This window comes from Sinocyclocheilus grahami, unplaced genomic scaffold, assembly GCF_001515645.1.
Source record: "Sinocyclocheilus grahami isolate Dianchi unplaced genomic scaffold, SAMN03320097.WGS_v1.1 scaffold222.1, whole genome shotgun sequence".
Lineage (NCBI taxonomy): Eukaryota > Metazoa > Chordata > Actinopteri > Cypriniformes > Cyprinidae > Sinocyclocheilus > Sinocyclocheilus grahami.
The window spans coordinates 1,439,731-1,459,343 of NW_015505401.1; the positions used below are offsets into that span (position 1 = coordinate 1,439,731).

Below are 19,613 nucleotides of genomic sequence, written 5' to 3' on the forward strand. Positions count from 1 at the left end.
ATAGAACCACTTATCTATAATAGAGATTTATTATATATAGATCAGTCTATAGAACTCATTATAATCAGTGATGCTGTCTACACTGGATGCGGCGCGGCGTGACACGACAAATCCCCGACAGTAAACTTCTGCCGCATTCTATCTATGACGTGCTGACACAAATTTCAAATGATTTTCAACGGTCGCTTTGTCGCGTCCAGTGTAGACAGACTTTAGCTGATGCGGCGCAGCGTGACATGACAACTGTCGAGTCCGATGTAGACACGGTGTAACGTTTGCCTGTTATAAAATTTCACATACCACATAAAAAGAGTAATGAGAGATGACTGAGGACGATGGTGAATGATTTGCAGAATCTTGTAAATCTCTGTCAAATGTATGGCAAGTACTGCCGCTCCATAGTATAAACAGAGTACGTGCGATCGAGAATCTCGAAAGTGAAACTAAAAGCGATCGTGCATTCAAAAGCACGATGCCAGTTTCAATGCCAGGTATAATAGCGGCTCCCTAATGGCAAAATATATATGTAGTATAATTACCCAATTATATAACTGCAAGGAAAGATATTGAAATATATATTTTCCTCCCATCTCGTATTTATTCCCTTTAGGGGTTCCGCCTACACGTCATTTTCTTTCCGAACACGGTATTGGGATGCGGGAGGAATGGGGGGGGAAATCACGATGCCGGCTCAACATCGTGATGTCTATCAGCCATCGGCGATGGACGATGTCATTGTCTATCGGCCCAACCCTACTATGCATCAAGCACATAAACAAATTTCCATTACTTGATCTTCTGGCCTAGTTCGATCTGCTCTTTTGAGAGCTCCAGCAACCACCAGGACAGGTTTGACAGCACGCAGTCCCCAGTCATAATGATCCTACAGCAGAGAATATACATGTAGTTCAAAAGCAGGCACAAACAGCACAAGTGGCACCTTAACTCTTAGCTCAGCGTACCTGTTTAGAGAGCAGCTCCTTACAGAGCCTGTAGAGGGTGATGAACTTGTTGCCTAGAACCCGAGCGCTCTGAAATCCCTCAGACATCAACATGATCTCACAGATCAGCTCCATGTCAGGAACCACCATTGCACACGGCCTGCCAAACACATTCATGAACTCCTCTATACAATGCTGATACAGCGTTTAAAGAAATGACATAATCTGTTTTACATGTGACATTAAATACAATCTGATACAATGTGTTAGGTCAGCTGGTGCAAACAGCTTAAATCTAGGCTTTTACTTTGTTTGTCATGTTATATTAAAGTTCATTTTACTAAATTTTTTTGTTGGTAAAACTAAGATTTCAGTTGTCCATAATTATAATATCAACTGATAATTATAATATTAACAACATTCCAAAAAATAAAACATGTATTAAATATGTAGTTAATAATTAGAGATTGTTTAAAGGGGTCATATGATGCGATTTCAAGTTTTCCTTTCTCTTTGGAGTGTTACAAGCTGTTCGTGAATAGATAAGATCCCTAAAGTTGCGAGTCTCAAACCCAAAGATATATTCTTTATAAAAGGTAACTCATCCACACCCTCCTAAAACGCCTCGTTTAAACACGCCCCCACATGTCTACATCACTGTGTAGGAAGATTTGCATAACACCGCCCAAATGTTCACGCAAAGAAAGAAGGCGTAACTTTTATTCTCGCTGTAGTATTGTTGCTGCCGCCGCTGCTATGTCATGGAGACGCTGTGTGTTTCGTTGTGAAAGCGAAACTACTTTGTTTGGCCTTCCAAAAGAGGACACAACTAGAAATCAGTGGTTAAGTTGTATTCACATCACTGTTCCAGAACAGTTCAAACTAAATATTCGTGTGTGTGCAACGCACTTTATGAAGGACTGTTACCTGAACCTGACTCACAGCCTGTAAGTATGTTTTCATATTTAAAGAATGAGCCACTGATGATTCAAACGCGAGTTTTGAGCAGTGTAGAGTAGCGCTTGTTGTTTGTCATATCTCTGATCACAAATGCAGACATGGTTTTAAGTTTACGTGGCGCGATGCAACGCAACACATAAAAAGACAGTGTAAGTCATTATAATCCATAATTATGTCCCCACTGGATGCAACAAATGCCTCGTTTATAATGGGTTTTATCTCGTCGCACTGTGACACGGCATCACAGTATGGTTAAGGGGCGTAACATTTCCGTCACACGTTTGAGGTATTCGGCCAATCACAACATACTAGATAGCTGGCCAATCAGAGCACACCTCGCTTTTCCGAACGATGAGCTTTGTAAAAATTGTCGTGTTTCAGAAAGGCGGGGCATAGAGGAGCAACAATAATGTACAGTATATGGAAAATAATGTGTTTTTTTAACTTTAACCACATAAACACATCTCATTTCACCAAATACACAAAATAATGTTCTTTTCTAGCAATGTCATATGAACCCTTTAATATGTATACTTTATATATGGGTATGTAGGATTTTTTTAAAGAAATTAATACTTTTATTCAGCAAGGATGCATGCAATAAAGTGATTAAAAGTGACAGTAAATACTTTAATATTGTCATAAAAATCACTGCTTGGTAACTTTCTATTTATCATAAATATTGAAAAAGTATATCAAGGTTTTCACAAAAATAGCAGCACAATATACAGTAACTATTTCTACTATATTTTTGGAAAAAAAAAACTTTATTTGGATCAAGCTGTACCTGAAAAGTGCTTTGAGGTTCTCTGGTAGCTCAGTTCGTCCAGCATATCCGGGGTTCATTGTGATGAAGATCCCAACAGAGGGTTTCAAGCTAATCTCTTCCTCTAGGAACAGAAACCTGCAGGGGACAATAGTTAAAACATACCTATATAATTCATATGAACCATTCAGATTATCTAAAAACGAAAGAAACCTTACCTCTTCCTCTTGTTGCGAATGGCATCTTGTATGGTCTTCACCTGTACTGCCAGCACTGACAGCACTTCCACAGTGATTCGGTTAAACTCATCAAAGCAGCCCCAAGCTCCAGTTTGTGCCAGACCTTTAAAGATGTTCCCTATGGACTGAACGATGACACAAGTGAAGGAAACACTTCACTGCGTCCTCCGTTAAAAACTTAAAAGAACTAAACCAACAGTATTTAAGGACAAAACTCACAAAACAAAACATCAGCCAACTGTGATAAAGTTTCAAACAATCACTCATTGATTTCTTTCAATTAAGAAACAGAATCCTATTCGGCAAAGTAATTATATGCATTAGGAGCTCATCTGAAGCGAGAATACACTCATAATTGTCCTGAGGTTGCTGAGTCCCATTTCTGCTGGTATGTTTACCTTATAGTCCATCTGCTCAGAGCAGTTGAAGACGTACACCATGACCCCCAGAGCTCTGCCCAGGTCTTTAGTGGTTTCAGTCTTTCCTGTGCCAGCCGGTCCCGCTGGAGCACCGCTCATCGTCAAGTGCAGTGACTGAGTCAGTGTTATATAGCATCTGCAATTACAAAAATGCAACCTCAAACAATATATACAGTGGGTACGGAAAGTATTCAGACCCCCTTAAATTTTTCACTCTTTGTTATATTGCAGCCATTTGCTAAAATCATTTAAGTTAATTTTTTTTCCTCAATGTACACACAGCACCCCATATTGACAGAAAAACACAGAATTGTTGACATTTTTGCAGATTTATTAAAAAAGAAAAACTGAAATATCACATGGTCCTAAGTATTCAGACCCTTTGCTCAGTATTTAGTAGAAGCACCCTTTTGATCGAATACAGCCATGAGTCTTTTTGGGAAAGACCCAACAAGTTTTTCACACCTGGATTTGGAGATCCTCTGCCATTCCTCCTTGCAGAGCCTCTCCAGTTCTGTCACAAACATACTTTTTACTTTTTTTTCAAAAGTCATAAACATCATATCACTTCCATTTCAAATTACTGTACGTTTTTGTGATTAACCGCATTATGTGGTGGAAATGATGTGGGTGGGAATGACTTTTCAAACATGTTTGTTATATAATGGCTCTTCTGATGTGTTACAGCTAATTTCATTATGAAATGTTCATGGCTAGCATGGTATGTATGTGCACTTAGCAATAGTTAAAAAATTGTTTTTGCGTAATTTTACAAAATTACAGCTAAAATGTACAATAAAAATATACTATTTACCTTGATTTTTCTTTGTTTTCATTATATTTCATGCCTAAAATTAAATCCAAATCTCTTTACCAATACTCTTTCTCCCTAACCAAGTACAATGTGATATTTTTTTCTTTTTTCTTTTTCTTTTTTTAAGAAAAACTTTCTTCAAGGGCCTAATTGTTAGTCACTGTGGAAATTATGGTCTTGGGAATCTTATATAAAATATTTTAAACTTATATAAAAAAGATAACTTTTAAAGTTAAAATAATTAAAAAAAATGATAATTTCAACATTTTTAAGTGTAATAATAATTATATAATGACTTTTCATTTATCTGTGACAAGGGTAAAACAATAAAATCTATAGAAAGGCAATTTAAAAAAAAGACCAAAACAACAGTTGAAGGTATGGTAAAAAGTTTCAAATAAGAAAAAAGGAATGCTCTTCTTCAAAAAAGAAAATACATTTATTTTAAAGAAAGAAAGACATTTATTTATAAATTTAAATAAATGCATATTTAATAAATGCAAATTGGAATTTACATGAACTACTGATCTGTTATAATATTAATATTATAAAGTGTTACTACAAAAATATAGTGGATACCTCGTTCTATTGTTTTATTTGTTTGATTGTTTTTTTTCTCTGTATTTCCTTAATACTACATAATACATTTTCTTGTAAAATCAAAAATAAAAATAAAGTAAAAAAATTTGTCAAATTAGTTTAGCTTAGTGTTAGAAAACACTCTCTGTCTTGTTAAGAGAATGTTCCAGATGTCTCACCCCTCCTTTTTTTCTCCCTCTCTCTCATTCTTATATATACAGCGCATTCTCTCTGAATCCCCCCTTCTGTATCCATCTCTCTCTCTTGATATTATGTTTTAAATATGTCTTACTTATATGCGAAGTATGCATGCTTAAATGTATACATTAGCTTCTCTTGGTTCAAATGTCCCAAATAAGGACATGATAGCTAGGAATGAGGTTCGTGATGAAACTCTGAAGACAGTTCAGCATTCTTCGCAAAAGTCTATTCCTAATATGTCCATGTTTTTCTGTACATGTGGCCATTTTATATAAACACATGTTCTTGGCCAAAGATCCTACGTGTATGTTATTCATATCCTCATTGGTTAAGAGGGTGAAACTCCCCTCGACATATGCCTATATAATATCTGTATTTCTATGAATAAATTGAAGTATTGAGGATACATTTGACTGTGTGTTTTCTTACTTCCCGGCCGTCTACACTTTAAGTAACTGAGAATTCTTCAAGGTGGCAAAGAGAATTTACAGAGGGACTAAATTGTTATTCTTTATTAACACTTAGTTAGTGCAAACCATTAGCTGTTAAGTTACCTGTCTGTAAGAGGTGTAATGACCAGACGAGGCGTGTTGCCCAGATATTCATAGGAATATCGAAATTGAGCATCACATATGTTGATGAAGCAGTGGTTCTGCTCCTCATCCCAGCTGTGGCGGAGCTGAGAAACCCAGGCAAACGCCTGAGCACTGCTCACCTGGATAAAAACGGTCTCAAACACTTAACTCTAGTACTTCAAGAGAGATAAAAAGTCTAAATGCTCCCAACTCAATTAATTAATCAATTACTGCTTGTCAATTTAAAGCCCATTAAAATAATGACTGAGTGCCAAACACCACTAAATGATTTAAAACAAGGAAACAGAGCATCCTTTAGTCGACATGATCATTATTTACGAAGCGCAGTAAACATGACCCAACCTTCTGAGCGATGAGTTTGGAGACCACATCTCTGGCGTGAACATCTATGGTGCACAGGGTCATGATCTTCTGCCTGTCACCCGGGTTCAGTTCCCCCAATAACATGTTTATCAAGGAGTTTAGCTGGGCAATCTGGAGAAGCAAGGCAGATATTTTAGAGTTTCAGAGGGCACAATGATGGCTTGTGAGAGCATACAGTGAGCTTTGTGGCCCCTGCTTACAGTAATTATATCAATTTACATGCCAGAGAGAAGTGGATGGTAATAACTGCGCTGAGAGGGGCTCAGGGTCATGTGTTCATCAGAGAAATCCCCCCACGTTTATGGAGCAATGTCATATATTCCAGTTGGGAGGCCAAATAAGCACAGAGCTCATTTATCAATGTTGGGGGGAACTGCAAGTGTGTAAGACTGTTTGACTATGAATAAGAGCGGCCAGCTGGTGTGTGTGTTTGTGTGTGTGACAATGAATGAGAGTGCTGGGCCAATATGTGTGTGTGTGTGTGTGTGTGTGTGTGTGTGTGTGTGAGTTGGGGGGAGGCGGTTAAGAGGCGATACCGTGGATCCCTGTCACAGACAGGCAAATGAGATGTAATCTTCCTGCCTGTATTTGGTGTAAAAGCAGCTTAGGTTGTACTGCATTTATCACCCCATGCTGTCTGACAGCGACTCCAATCAGGGGCTTGAAGGGAAAGAGGCAGATTATTCAAACGCCGGCCAAGGACATGCTAACCTTCCCTGCGCTTGATGACAGATCCTGACGCTGCAGGGACGATATGTGGACATGCTTGTGGCAGTCTACACGTATCAGCACTATTCACTTCATCATACTTACAATGAAGAAGCAGGAGTGTGTTTTCGACGGCTTCATCATTGCCTCGTTCATACTTTAGATGTGCTCTATCTGTGCCTGAAAAAAACGTCTAGCGCTACCTAGAAAAGTAAAGGGTCTACATACAGGAGCAGGAAGGACTGGAGACTTTTAGGATCTGGAATAATGTAAATCTCCTATTCAAAATTAAAGGGTCTTAAGAGTTATTTGTTCCTGAAATGGACAACACATGGCATGTTTTTGATTCACTAAAAATAGGGGCTCATAAAAAATCATTTGTTTTTAAATCGTACTACAATGGTTCTTTGATATGTTTCTGATTCACTAAAAACAGCTCATAAGAGTCATTTATTTGTGAACAAGTTACACTATGTTTTTCATTCACTAAAAAGAACCGGCTCATAAGAGTCCATTTTTTGCACAATTGTTACCCTGTACATTTCTGATTCACCAAAAAAGGTCTTACAAAAGTAATTTGCTCATGAACCACACTAAACGGTTTGTGCAGTGTATTTTTGATTCACTAAAAAGAACCGGCTCATAAGAGTCCATTTTTTGCACAATTGTTGCCCTGTACATTTCTGATTCACCAAAAAAGGTCTTACAAAAGTAATTTGCTCATGAACCACACTATTTTTGTATTTTTGATTCACTAAAAAGAACTGGCTCATGAGAATCATTTGTTTGTGAACCACACTACACTGGTTGTGCTGTATGTTTTTGATTCACTAAAAAGAACTGGCCTTAAGAATAATGTGTTCATGAATCGTAGTACACAGGTTGTGTGTCATGTCTCTGACTCACTAAAAAGAACCGGCTCATAAGAGTCATTTGTTTGAAAACAGGACTACAATGTTTGACCTGTATGTTTCTGATTCACCAAAAAAGAGGCATTAGTTCATGAACCACACTAAACTGTTTGTGCTGTATGTTTTTTATTCACTAAAAAGAACTGGCTTGTTTGTGAACCAGACTACACTGCGTGTACTGTATGTTTTTCGTACTACACTACTTATGTGGTATGACTTTGACTCACTAAAAAGAACTGGCTCATAGGAGTCATTTGTTTGTGAACCACACTTCACCGGTTGTGCTGTATGTTTTTGATTCAGTAAAAACATATAAGTAATATGTTTTAGTAACTGGCACATATAAGTAATTTGTTCATGAATCGCAGTACACAGGTTGTGTGGCATATCTTTGATTGACTAAAAGGAATTGGCATGTCTTTGATTCACTAAAAAGAATTGGCTCATAAGAGTCAGTTTTCATAAACCATACTATACGAGTTGTATGGCATGTCTTTGCTTCACTAAAAAAGAAATGGCATATAAGACACACTTGTTTGTGAACTGGACTACACTGGTTGTGCTGTCTGTTTTTGATTCACTAAAAAGAACTGGCACATAAGAGTCACTTGTTTGCGAGCCAGATGACACTGGTTTGAACTGTATGCTTTTTATTTAATAAAAAAAAATTCCAATTAAGAGTCAATGTTTTCAGTGTGAACACAACTCTGAAAGAGACATCTCATTCATGAACAATAATCTACTCTGTGTCATTCGTTCAGTTGATTCACAATTATGAAAGTGTTAAAAAAAAGTGTGCAATACTGTATACACATGACCGACTGACCTGTTTCTTGTTATAGTCTCTGAGTGCCGTCTCAAAACCCTCGGCCAGCCGCTCAAATGCAAGATTCATGTCAGCGGACCACCAGATCTGAGAGGCGGTGAGAACCACCTGAGCCGGCAGCTCCAAGACCCAATGTTCCCGCGAACGTTCCTCATATACGACAACGGCCTCGGCTATGTGCCTCCTCATTCCCTCCCTCATCACATCCTCCAGACACTTCAACCAGAGCTCAACCTGACAGGAAACAGCTCACTCAGTAAGAAATAATATTTTTTCTTTTTTTTTTCCCTATATAATACCATGTTTTGTAAAGGCTGGGATATCCTAATTTTTACATTAAAGTTATTTCTACCTGTATGTATATTTCAAAGTGTAACTGGTGTTTATATAGTTTTAATTAAATCCATATTTAATTAAAGAATTGTATTATTTTATTAAAATATTTGATTGTATTTAATAGATAAATAATCAACAAATTTTAACACAACATTTATATTCATATTTAATTAAATTTTTATTTTTTTATTTTTTTAAGTTTGCCTTTAACTTTTAAAAAAAAGTTACAACTTTAATATCCGAGTTTGATTTAATTAGATGCCAGTTTGATTTGAATGTGGGTTTTACCGGTCCAACACAGTCACACGGTGAATAGAATGGAACATATTCTCTGTCTCTGCTGAACATTCCCACCGCTGCTGTGGCCTTTTCCCCCTCCTTGTCAGAAAACTCCAGATCAGTCATACTGTCAAACAGCTTACCCAGGTGACAGGTAACCTAAAAAGCAATGAACCATAAAGCATTGTTTTCACAGAACAATATACTGTACACAGCACCTCTGTGAATCAATCAGCACAGTTATGTATGGTTAAGTACGGGCATATCCGTAGATAATGATATGATTGTGGATGTATTTGCAATTCTTATTATAACCGAGGTTCAATGAGAACAAGATGAAGCACTTTGATCCTGTTCTGGTTGAACGGTTCAGGAGAAAACCTGCTCATATGTGGGAGGATCGGCTCAAAGAAGGAGGTGGCCAGGGTCAGAATCAATCCGAGTGTAGAACTTTCATTTTTTTATCGTAATGATATTTCACAGCGAAGCGCTGCCCTTGGAATTATCACTGTGATGATAAAAAAGTTTAATCATGGAGATAAAGGTTACTGTATGCAAATGAGAAGAAAGATGAGGAAATATGGTACAATGTAAAACACATTTCTGTGAATCTCGGTCACCATTATTACAAATACCAGTAAAGACTGCATACTTTATAGATGACCTGTTTATGGATTACTGTGATACTGAAACGAGCTGTATAATTAGAGATATCTGAAACGAATTAAACTTTCAAACTAATAGACAGACTGTTATATGAAGTTAAATGAAGTTAAAGTTAAATGCTAACTAATACAGCAGTACCTGTCTGGGCTGTCTGCCTTTAGAAAGGATGTCCAGTAAGTCTGCTGAAGAGAGGAAATAGAATCGTGGGAAAGCCATTCTTTTGGTCTCCAGGTATTTGGCTAGTGCCTTCTCACATACAGCCAGTCTAGAATGGACAACAGGAAATCAGCAGAATTCTCTATGCATCTCTCTTAAGATAATGTGTAACCGTGCAAAGTTCTTAAAAAAGAGTTTACTTAAAAAGAGTAAACTTAAATTTTCACAGACCTCCGTTGCAGATCTTCAAGCATCGGAAGAAGATTGGGCTTGTTGGTGGCAGCAATTACATTTATTGTTTTGCCACTTTTGAACATAAGGTCCTTCACACATCAATACACAAAAGTAAATATATATACACCAGTATTTACATACTTGACAAATGCATGTACACTGTAATGCTTTCATCATTATAACAACATCTTTAATTTAATTTATTTTAAATAATGCCTTGTCTTACTTTAAATTAAAAAATAAAAATGTATTGTTAGGTACAATATACTGGCTAAACACTTCTGCTGCCATTTAAGTGGGATATGGTTAAGGTTTAATGGTATAGGTAGGTTTAAGGGAGGGTTAAGGAGTCAAAAATGAATTAGTGATGAAATTACATGAAGGTATTTATTTTTAAATATAACTACAATGTTTAAAGGTGCATACACAATAAGTGTAATAACAAATAAATAATTTAAATATTAGCATGTAGTAGTTAAAGATACTTTAATATTAAACTGGGCCTTAATTTAATTAAATTAATTATTTTCCACTCCATTTTACCAATTTTCTCTATGAATAATTAAATTCAAAATGGTCAAACGTGGAACAAACATCACTGCAATTGGTACAAGTTTACTTTTAATGTGACCCTGGACCACAAAACCAGTCATAAGGGTCAATTTTTTGACATTGAGTTTTATACATCATCTGAGAGCTGAATAAATACGATTCCCACTGATGTATGTTTTGCTAAGATAGGACAATATTTGGCTGAGATACAACTATTTCAAAATCTGAAATCTGAGGGTGCAAAAAAGAAAAATTCTAAACTTGAGAAAAATCGCCATTAAAGTTGTCCAAATGATGTTCTAAGCAATGCATATTACTAATAAAAAATTAACTTTTGATATATTTACGATAGGAATTTACAAAATATCTTCATGGAACATGATTTCTACTTAATATCCTAATGATTTCTGGCATAAAAGAAAAATCGATCATTTTGACCCATTCAATGTATTGTTGGCTATTGCTACAAATATACCCGTGCTACCTATGACTGGTTTTGTGGTCCAGGGTCACATATATGTTTAAAGGAGTCATATGATGCAATTTAAATTTTTACTTTTTGAGCAGTGTAGAGTAGCGCTTGTTGTTTGTCATTCCTCCAATCACAAATGCAGACATGGTTTTATGTTTACGCGGCGCGATGCAACGTAACGCGTAAAAAGACAGTATAAGTCATTATAATCAGTAATTATGTCCCCACTGGATGCAACGAATGCCTTGTTTATAATGTTTTGGAATCATCTCTCCGGCCTGACAGGGCATCATCACAATATGGTAAGGGGCATAACATTTCCGTCACACGCTTGAGGCATTCGGCCAATCACAACGCACTGGATAGCTGGCTAATCACAGCACACCTCGCTTTTTCAGACCGATGAGCTTTGTAAAAATCGACGCGTTTCAAAAAGTCGGGGCATAGAGGAGAAACAATTATGTACTGTATGTGGAAAATAATGTGTTTTTTTAACCTTAAACCGCATAAACACATTTCATTACACCAAATAATGTTCTTTTTAGCAGCATCATATGACCCCTTTAATACAATTTAATATAATATAAATATTACTATATTAATAATTAACTTATTTTACTTGTAGTACTAATATAAACCAGCATTTTTTTACATTGCAACTTCAAGGTTACATTTTATCAGTACTTGTGGTCTTTAGGAATTAAACCCATGAGCAAATCATTGTGTCACTGCTCTTACATACTATACAATTTAAAACAATAATTTATTAATCTATGCAGAAAAAAAGACATATCTTGGTTTTATTATGCACTACATGTTGTTTCGTTTAATTTCAATAGAATATTTTTTACATATTAACATTTCAAAATGAGCTTAACCAAAAAAACAACTGACCCCTACACTTATCATTCTGAATATCTTTTATGTTCAACAAACCTTTACAAAAATCACATACCTTAACCTTAAAACTTTCAATGCAGGACACCAGTAATCAGTGCATGTGAGATGAATTCAAGCATACCTTAAAGTCAGAATCAATGGAGCTGAACTGATGTGCCTCATCTGGCAGTTGGTGAAGAATGTCTTCGGAGCCCATGAAGATGCTCTCCAGGTGAGCCCAGGTCCTCTGCACCTCCAGCCACAGCAACAGCACTGAGTCAGCCCGAGTCAGCTGGGCCTGTAGCTCCAACACCTGCCCATGGAAGAACGCCGCTTGCTTACTGTGCAGCAACACCTGCAGTTGCACCTGAGAGAGAAACATATAGAGATGCATATTATCAGCATCCACCAGGTTGAACAGTTTCTTGTACAGTTTCTTATAGTTATAAATCTATCTTATATCATATATCTTTTATGATCTATAAAACCTAAGTTGGTCCTCCTTAACTGATCCCACTCATCTGTCAGTGATTCAGGCTTCCATTAAGACACAAGAAATTAGAGGCCCACAATTTTCTAAAATGCCATTGTATGCTTTAAGATATGCCTTCACTGGAATCACTGGAAAAGCCAAATGAGTTAAAGGGGTCATATGATGCGATTTCAAGTTTTCCTTTCTCTTTGGAGTGTTACAAGCTGATTGTGCATAGATAAGATCCCTTAAGTTGCAAAGACTAAAGTCTCAAAACCAAAGAGATATTCTTTATCAAATTTAAGACTCTGCCACGCCCCCCTAAAACGGCTCGTTCTAACACGCCCCCACATATCTACCTCACTATGTGGAAATATTAGCATAAAGCGCCCAAATGTGCACGCAAAGAAAGAAGGCGTGGTTTCAGTAACCGCAGTTAGTGTTGAAGCAGCCATGTCAGAGAGACGCTGTGTGTTTCTAGGCAAAAGCAAAAGCACTTTATTTGGCCTTCCGAAAGTAGATCTTTAAGATGACTTACAACAGAACAGCAATGCATTTTATGGACGGCCGTTTCGTGAACTTAGGAGAGGAGGTAATTCTGACTTTACTATGACAATCTGGCGCTTCTGAATCAGCGACTGTTTTGTTATTAATTTAAGTATTTGCTATTGACCGTTCAAATGCGGAGTTTTGCGCATCGGGTGTGCGTGCGTGCGTGCGCGTGCGTGTGTGTGAGAGAGAGAGAGTGCGAGAGAGACCAGCTTCATCACTGTGTCTGTTACGCGACTCTGTTGTCTTATACTTTTGGTAATGGAGTTATGTAGAAAATGGAGTTGTACACAAAGTCCAAAGAAAAGAAAATGCATTTTTAGTGAATATATATTGTTTAAAGTGCCCCTATTATGCCATTTTTACGGTTCCTAATATTGTTTTGGGAGTCTCCTACAATAGGATTACATGCATGCAAGATCAAAAAACGCTTTCGTTTTCTCAAAATATGCATATAATATCACCTCATTTTCCAGCGATTCTCAAACGATTCGTTCGAAGCAGTTCAAAGATTCAGTCTCTCTAAACTCCTCCTTTCCGTGAGCCTGCTCTGCTCTGATTGGTCAGATGGCCTAGTCTGTTGTGATTGATCTACGGTGTACAGCGCGTGTCGGAAACGATACACCTATTTCAATAGTTCTGTATTTTGAACGCTCTATAGAAAATATAAACATCTATTATTTATTTTTATTTTTATTTATCATACTTAGAGGTTGTGATTCAGTGGAGCAGCTGGTCCTTTTGTGAATCCCGCGTAGAATTCCCCGAGATTAGAGAAGCAGTCGTCAGTAGAATGACGTGTTTGTGGGCGGGGTCAAGTTGTTTGCGGCCGGCCAACGTAGAACATAGGCGCGCATTATGCAAATGTGTTACCCCATGACGTGTAGCCGTCACGGAAGTGGGATTCGAATTACTAACGACTCGTTTCATCTGTTCAGAGTTATTGAGTTGTGGGAGACAATAACTTTATTTATCGTGCACTTTCAGCTTTACAACTTTGCAGATCATTTACATTCACAAACAGCTACATTACACACTGCATGAACAGCAATATTGGAAATGGCATAATAGGGGCACTTTAATAAATAAACACCTTAACAATGAGTCTGAAATTAAATGAAATTATTTGCCTTTTTTATATTCTGAGGTTAGTTGAGTCTGAAATGAAATTATTTGCCTTTTTTTCTATTCTGAGGTTAGTTAATTAATTATTTAATTTATTTATTTAAACGGCAAACAATTCATTTAGGTATCTGAACTTTTTTTTTTCATCAGAGAAAATATAAGCATTGGAATTAGTGTGAATAAAACAGAATAATTACTCTTAGAAAGAAACAATTAGAATTTAAATTTTAACTTCATTTCCTATTGTATTACATACAATTATGTCTGAACTTTTTATTTGTTTTTGATGTTGATGTATCATTACTGTGTTCATAATTGCAAAATAAACAAATATTAAAAAACACTAAAACATTAAAATAACATTAAAAAGATGAATAGTTTACAGCCTAAAGTTCAAATCACATTTGGAGGTGATGAGGCTTGACTCTTGTTAGGCTCGCAAAAAGTAATCCAAAAAATATTTGAGTTTTGGTTTCTCCAGTGCGATGTGCCTATGTTGTTTTTGTGTCCATGTTGTGTTAGTGCCCTTCTGCTGTCTTTAATGTTTTCAGACATGTGGGTGTAAGGGGGCCGGTTTTGCACAGACGGCAGACTTATTGTGTTTGGCTAGATTTTGGCCCCTACACATACAGCGTGATAACAAAGCCAGCAATGTGTGGTCTCTATAAATCAGACGTGTGAATACAGGCGGCTGACAATTAAAGATCGTTCTCTCGGCACAGTGGGACGGTCTTAGAGAAGGAGATAAAGACCCCGGCCGCACCAAGCTTATTTTGCCAAGCAACAGCTTGTTAACATTTTCTGATATGCTAAGTGAGCATGCTATCAGTGTAAGATTTGGTTCAAACCATCCAGCTAAATCCATGTGACATTTCAGAGATATTCATACCTGACTGTCCTCCAGACTCTCAATAAGTTCATCACTGCATTTCAGCATTGGTGCAGCGGTACGGTAATGCTCTTCATAGGAAAACTCCATCCGTGTCCACATCTGGCTGATTTCAGTCAAAACCTTCAAGTTAAATGAATAAATCATTACTCTTATTTTCAGAAATGTATCAAAGCAAATAAAGTCTTGTGAGAGACCGAACCTTCTCAGTGGACATCTCTTTGACTGCTCTCCCAACTGTACTGTGCACCACATCTTCATATCTGTGCAGCTGCAAAGCCAGTAAATCCTCAAGATATGTTTCTTCAGTTAGAGTGAAATCAACCTAAGAAAACAGTATAAAAACATGTGAAAACTAATATTGAACAGGAGTAAAAAAACGATGAAAAAAATATCACCCACATGTGGTGTATTGCACTAATAATAATAATAATAATAATAATAATAATAATAAAATATAATAGTTGTTTTGTTGTTGTTGTTATTATTATGCTGTCTTCCAGAAAAATATGTAAACATCCCTAAAACAATATACAAATATTTAAGGAGCAAAATGACATGATAGTAAGTGTTGTTTTCAGCGAAATTTAACAAAATTTTGTGAGGCTATCTCATATAAAAAATCGGATTTTTTTTTTTTTTTTTTTAATTTTGAATTAAGTAATAAAATTAAGAATGAAAAGTAAAAATGAAAGTAAATGTATATTTTTTAAATGTTTAGGAATTTTTACTGAAAAACAAGACAATGTCTGATGAAAGTCACATGACCGAAAGTTGTATTAAAATATTATTTGCAAGCTATAACAGTGTGCAGGATTCATCTATACCTTTTTAATATATTTTTACAGTAAACAGTAAACTGAACACAAATAAAAAGTTTAGCAGAATGCTGAAGTTGTTTTTTTACTAGTGCTGTCAAACGATTAATTGCGATTAATCGCATCCAAAATAAAAAAATTGTTTACATAATATATGTATGTGTACTGTGTTTATTTATTATGTATATATAAATACACACACATTCAGTATATACACGCATGTGTTTGTATTTATATACACATAATAAATATACACAGTACACACTCATACATTATGTAAACAAAAACTTTTATTTTGGATGCGATTAATCATGATTAAAAGTGTGAAAGCACTACTTTTTACATACAAAAGAAGTTAATCAACCTCAAAAATGTTCAAGGAAAGAAAAAAACCTGACTTAGAATAATGTAAAGATAAAGTAAATAATAAAATTGCTAAAAAAATTAAAAAAAAACTTTAATTGTTTAAAACTATGGTATAGGTTTGTTTAATCTACACATTTGAAATAGTTCATAAAATACAGTACAGTAAATATGTTTTGCAGTCTCAAAGATAAATAGCATTTATATTGCACATTTGCCACCCTCTTTCTCACCCGAGTAGTCCTGACCAGCTGGGCCCAGTGTCTGTCTCTCATGGCCGGGTTCAGCAGCTCTGTCACAGCCCTCAGAGAAGCCAACAGATCCCTGAGCACACAGTCCAGATTCACATACACGTCCCAAACACGGGCCTCTTTATCAAGAACCCACATTTCCTGGACAGACATGAAGTCAGATGTTAGAAACATACAGAGCTGATAGACAAGCACAAAAAACCCTTCCAAAAAATATACATTTTGGTGCTTTCTAGGACACTGAATGAAGCATTCTTACTTTTGTAAACCTCCTCAGCTCTATTTCCATTTGTTCTACATTGATCTCTCTCCATATTGTCCCTGTCCATCCTGCTATACTGCACTGTGAGGACACAGCATTAGGTTAAGTGGACACTTCAAGCAAAACTGAAAGCTCAAGTATTTTGTTTTGGGTAAAAATGAAATCACCACCTGAGCGCAAAGCAGCAGATCCCAGAGCTGTTTCAAAACAGCAATGTCTCTCTGACAGAGCCTGAGCTGCTTAGTATCAGGGCTGCTCACTTCAAACAGCTTACAGGACTCCTGGAGATCTGCGTTTTCTTCCTCTAAACCTAGCATCTCCCTGTGACACTAACAAACACAGCATAAACAAAAGGTCAATATAAGTAAATGAATGAAAATTACTTCTGTGGTATGATGGTTTGTTTGAATTAGAATCAATAATCAGTTACTTTATCCAGGCGAGCATATGGTTTCTCTGTGTTGTACTGGAGAGGAGCTTCTCTTTTAAACCTTTCTCGAAACTGACTCAGCTTTTTCTGTGAAGAGAGACATGAATCAGCAAAAACATAAGCATATTTATCCTTAAGTTGAAATAAAAAACCTTCAGACTTTTAAACCTAAAAACATTTCATTTTGCTTAAAGAATTGAAAGTTTACAGTTGAATCACTATTAAGCCATCAGCAAATGAGAACCTCACCTCAAAGGTCACACACTTCCTGCGGATAACAGCCACCTCTGCAGTATGAAGAGGAGCAACCTCATGTTTCAATGTCCAGGCCAACTTCTTCATGTTGTTCCACTTCTCTGGCAACTCCTGATACGGTTAAATACATTACAGTTGAGTAAACTTTCTTCATCCAGAACATTTTAGTAATGCAAGTAATGCAAGCATATTACAATTCTGGGAAAAATAATAAACTGCTAATTATTTAGATGGCATGGCCAATGCTAAAAACTTTAATCAATCATTTCAAATCCTGTGAATTTAGGCATCACAATAATACAATGTACAGTACGAAAGACTGATATTCATGTAGAAATTTGCTAAATAGTATTATCTTCTAATATTTTCTATCATATAAATATAAATATATATATATATATATATATATATATATATATATATATATATAATTGACTTCTCACTTAAAATATTATTCAAATTATGATATAATTTGTGCTGGGGAAAAAAACTTTTACTTGTGGTCTCAGACTTTTGGAAAAAAATATAAATTTTTCATATATTTTAATTCAAATTAATTTCGAGATTTGTATTGTGAATAGATAATTTCACTCTCGTTCAAAAGGTTCGGGTTTGTAAGTTGTTGTTTTTTTAAGTCTCTTATGCTCATCAACGCTGCATTTATTTGATCTAAAATACAGTAAAACAGTAATGTTGTTACAGTTGAAATAACTGGCTTGTATTTAAATATATTGCTAATAAATGTAATTTATTCCTGAATTTTAGCTGAATTTTCAGAAACCATGATACACTTTTTTCAAGGTTCTTTGATGAAAATAAATTTCAAAAGAACAGCATTTCTATCATAACTCTTTGAAGATTTAGCATGGTAATGGATATGACAATGTTAAACACTGATGCGGTGCTGTGAGTATTGAAGACATACTGCTGCTGCAAAAGTAGCGTATATTATAACCGTAAGTGGAAAAGTGGAGCTGGGTAAGGTGGAGGGTTTCAGAGTAAATCTGAAAGCGCATTGCAAAATGCTCTAGTGGATGCTAACCAGCCATTTAAATGTAAAGCAGCAAGCTTATTGGCTGCGTATACAACATGAACCAATCGGCTTGTGCCAAGTAGTTTAATACTGTTATTATCATCAGTTTGCATTAATGACCCATCAGCCAGAAAGAGTTTTATGACAGGACTTGGCATTGAAATTGATTTTTTTTTTGTAAAAATAACTTTACTGTGACTTTTGATCAATTTAAGGCATCCTTGCTGAATGAATATCTCTCTCTCAAAAAAAAAAAAAAAAAAGTTGACCCCAAATTTTTAAATGGTAATGTAGATGCAAAGCAGACATAACTTTACAAAAAAAGGTCATGACAAAACAGATACACAAAGATGACATCCTTCAAATGGCCGTCTCTTTACATAATTCTTAAGAGCTGTCAAATACTCTCACCTCAAGCTGCATGTGAACACACTCAGGTAGGGTTTCTCCATACTGCTCCAGAAGATTGACCACATCAATGACAGGTTCAAAAAGCTGGTCTGTACTAGTCTGCCTGTCTCTGATCTCCAGCAGGTAACCCATCACCTGCACAAGAGCCTGGTAGTCTCCACTGCACAACGGCTCTTTAAGCCTGGATTCCGCCCGGAGCATGAAATCCTCGAGTTCACCAATACTGAACAAAACCAAGATCACAAACCAGCAAAAACTCGATTACTTTTATTGACTAAGGAAAGCATTTGGAGTTTGGAGGAAAACTGGGACATTAAAGGGGTCATATGACGTTGCTAAAAAAACATTATGTTGTGTATTTGGTGTAATGCAATGTGTTTATGTGGTTTAAGGTAAAAAAAAAAACACATTGTTTTCCACATACTGTACATTACTGTTGCTCCTCTATGCCCCGCCTTTCTGAAACGCATCGATTTTTACAAAGCTCATCGTTCTGAAAAGCGAGGTGTACGCTGTTCGGCCAGCTATCCAGTGCGTTGTGATTGGCCGAATGCCTCAAGCGTGTGACGGAAATGTTATGCCCCTTACCATACTGTGATGCCATCTCCCAGCACGACGAGACAACACCAGTAAAACCCATTACAAACGAGGCATTTGTTGCATCCAGTGGGGACATAATTACTGATTATAATGTCTTTTTACGCATTGTGTTGCGTATTGCGCCGCGAAAACATAAAACCATGTTTGTATTTGTGATCGGAGAAACGACAAACAACAAGCGATACTCTACACTGCTCAAAACTCGCGTTTGAATCGTCAGTGGCAAATTCTTTAAATATAAAAAATTTACTTACAGGC

At 36.3% G+C, this 19,613-nt stretch overlaps 1 protein-coding gene across 1 annotated transcript in view; it reads right to left on the reverse strand.

Annotated features, from left to right (window-relative positions):
- Positions 1–19,613, reverse strand: part of LOC107596639 (dynein heavy chain 11, axonemal) — an 83,379-nt gene that overhangs the window by 53,091 nt on the left and 10,675 nt on the right. Inside the window, 20 exon segments of the mRNA XM_016287418.1 lie at positions 791–883; positions 963–1,101; positions 2,689–2,805; positions 2,886–3,031; positions 3,305–3,461; positions 5,474–5,634; positions 5,858–5,989; positions 8,324–8,557; positions 8,948–9,097; positions 9,743–9,869; positions 9,992–10,083; positions 12,040–12,264; positions 14,933–15,055; positions 15,135–15,257; positions 16,347–16,505; positions 16,624–16,707; positions 16,797–16,955; positions 17,057–17,143; positions 17,306–17,422; positions 18,756–18,978. Coding sequence (XP_016142904.1) covers positions 791–883; positions 963–1,101; positions 2,689–2,805; positions 2,886–3,031; positions 3,305–3,461; positions 5,474–5,634; positions 5,858–5,989; positions 8,324–8,557; positions 8,948–9,097; positions 9,743–9,869; positions 9,992–10,083; positions 12,040–12,264; positions 14,933–15,055; positions 15,135–15,257; positions 16,347–16,505; positions 16,624–16,707; positions 16,797–16,955; positions 17,057–17,143; positions 17,306–17,422; positions 18,756–18,978 — 2,848 coding nt within the window.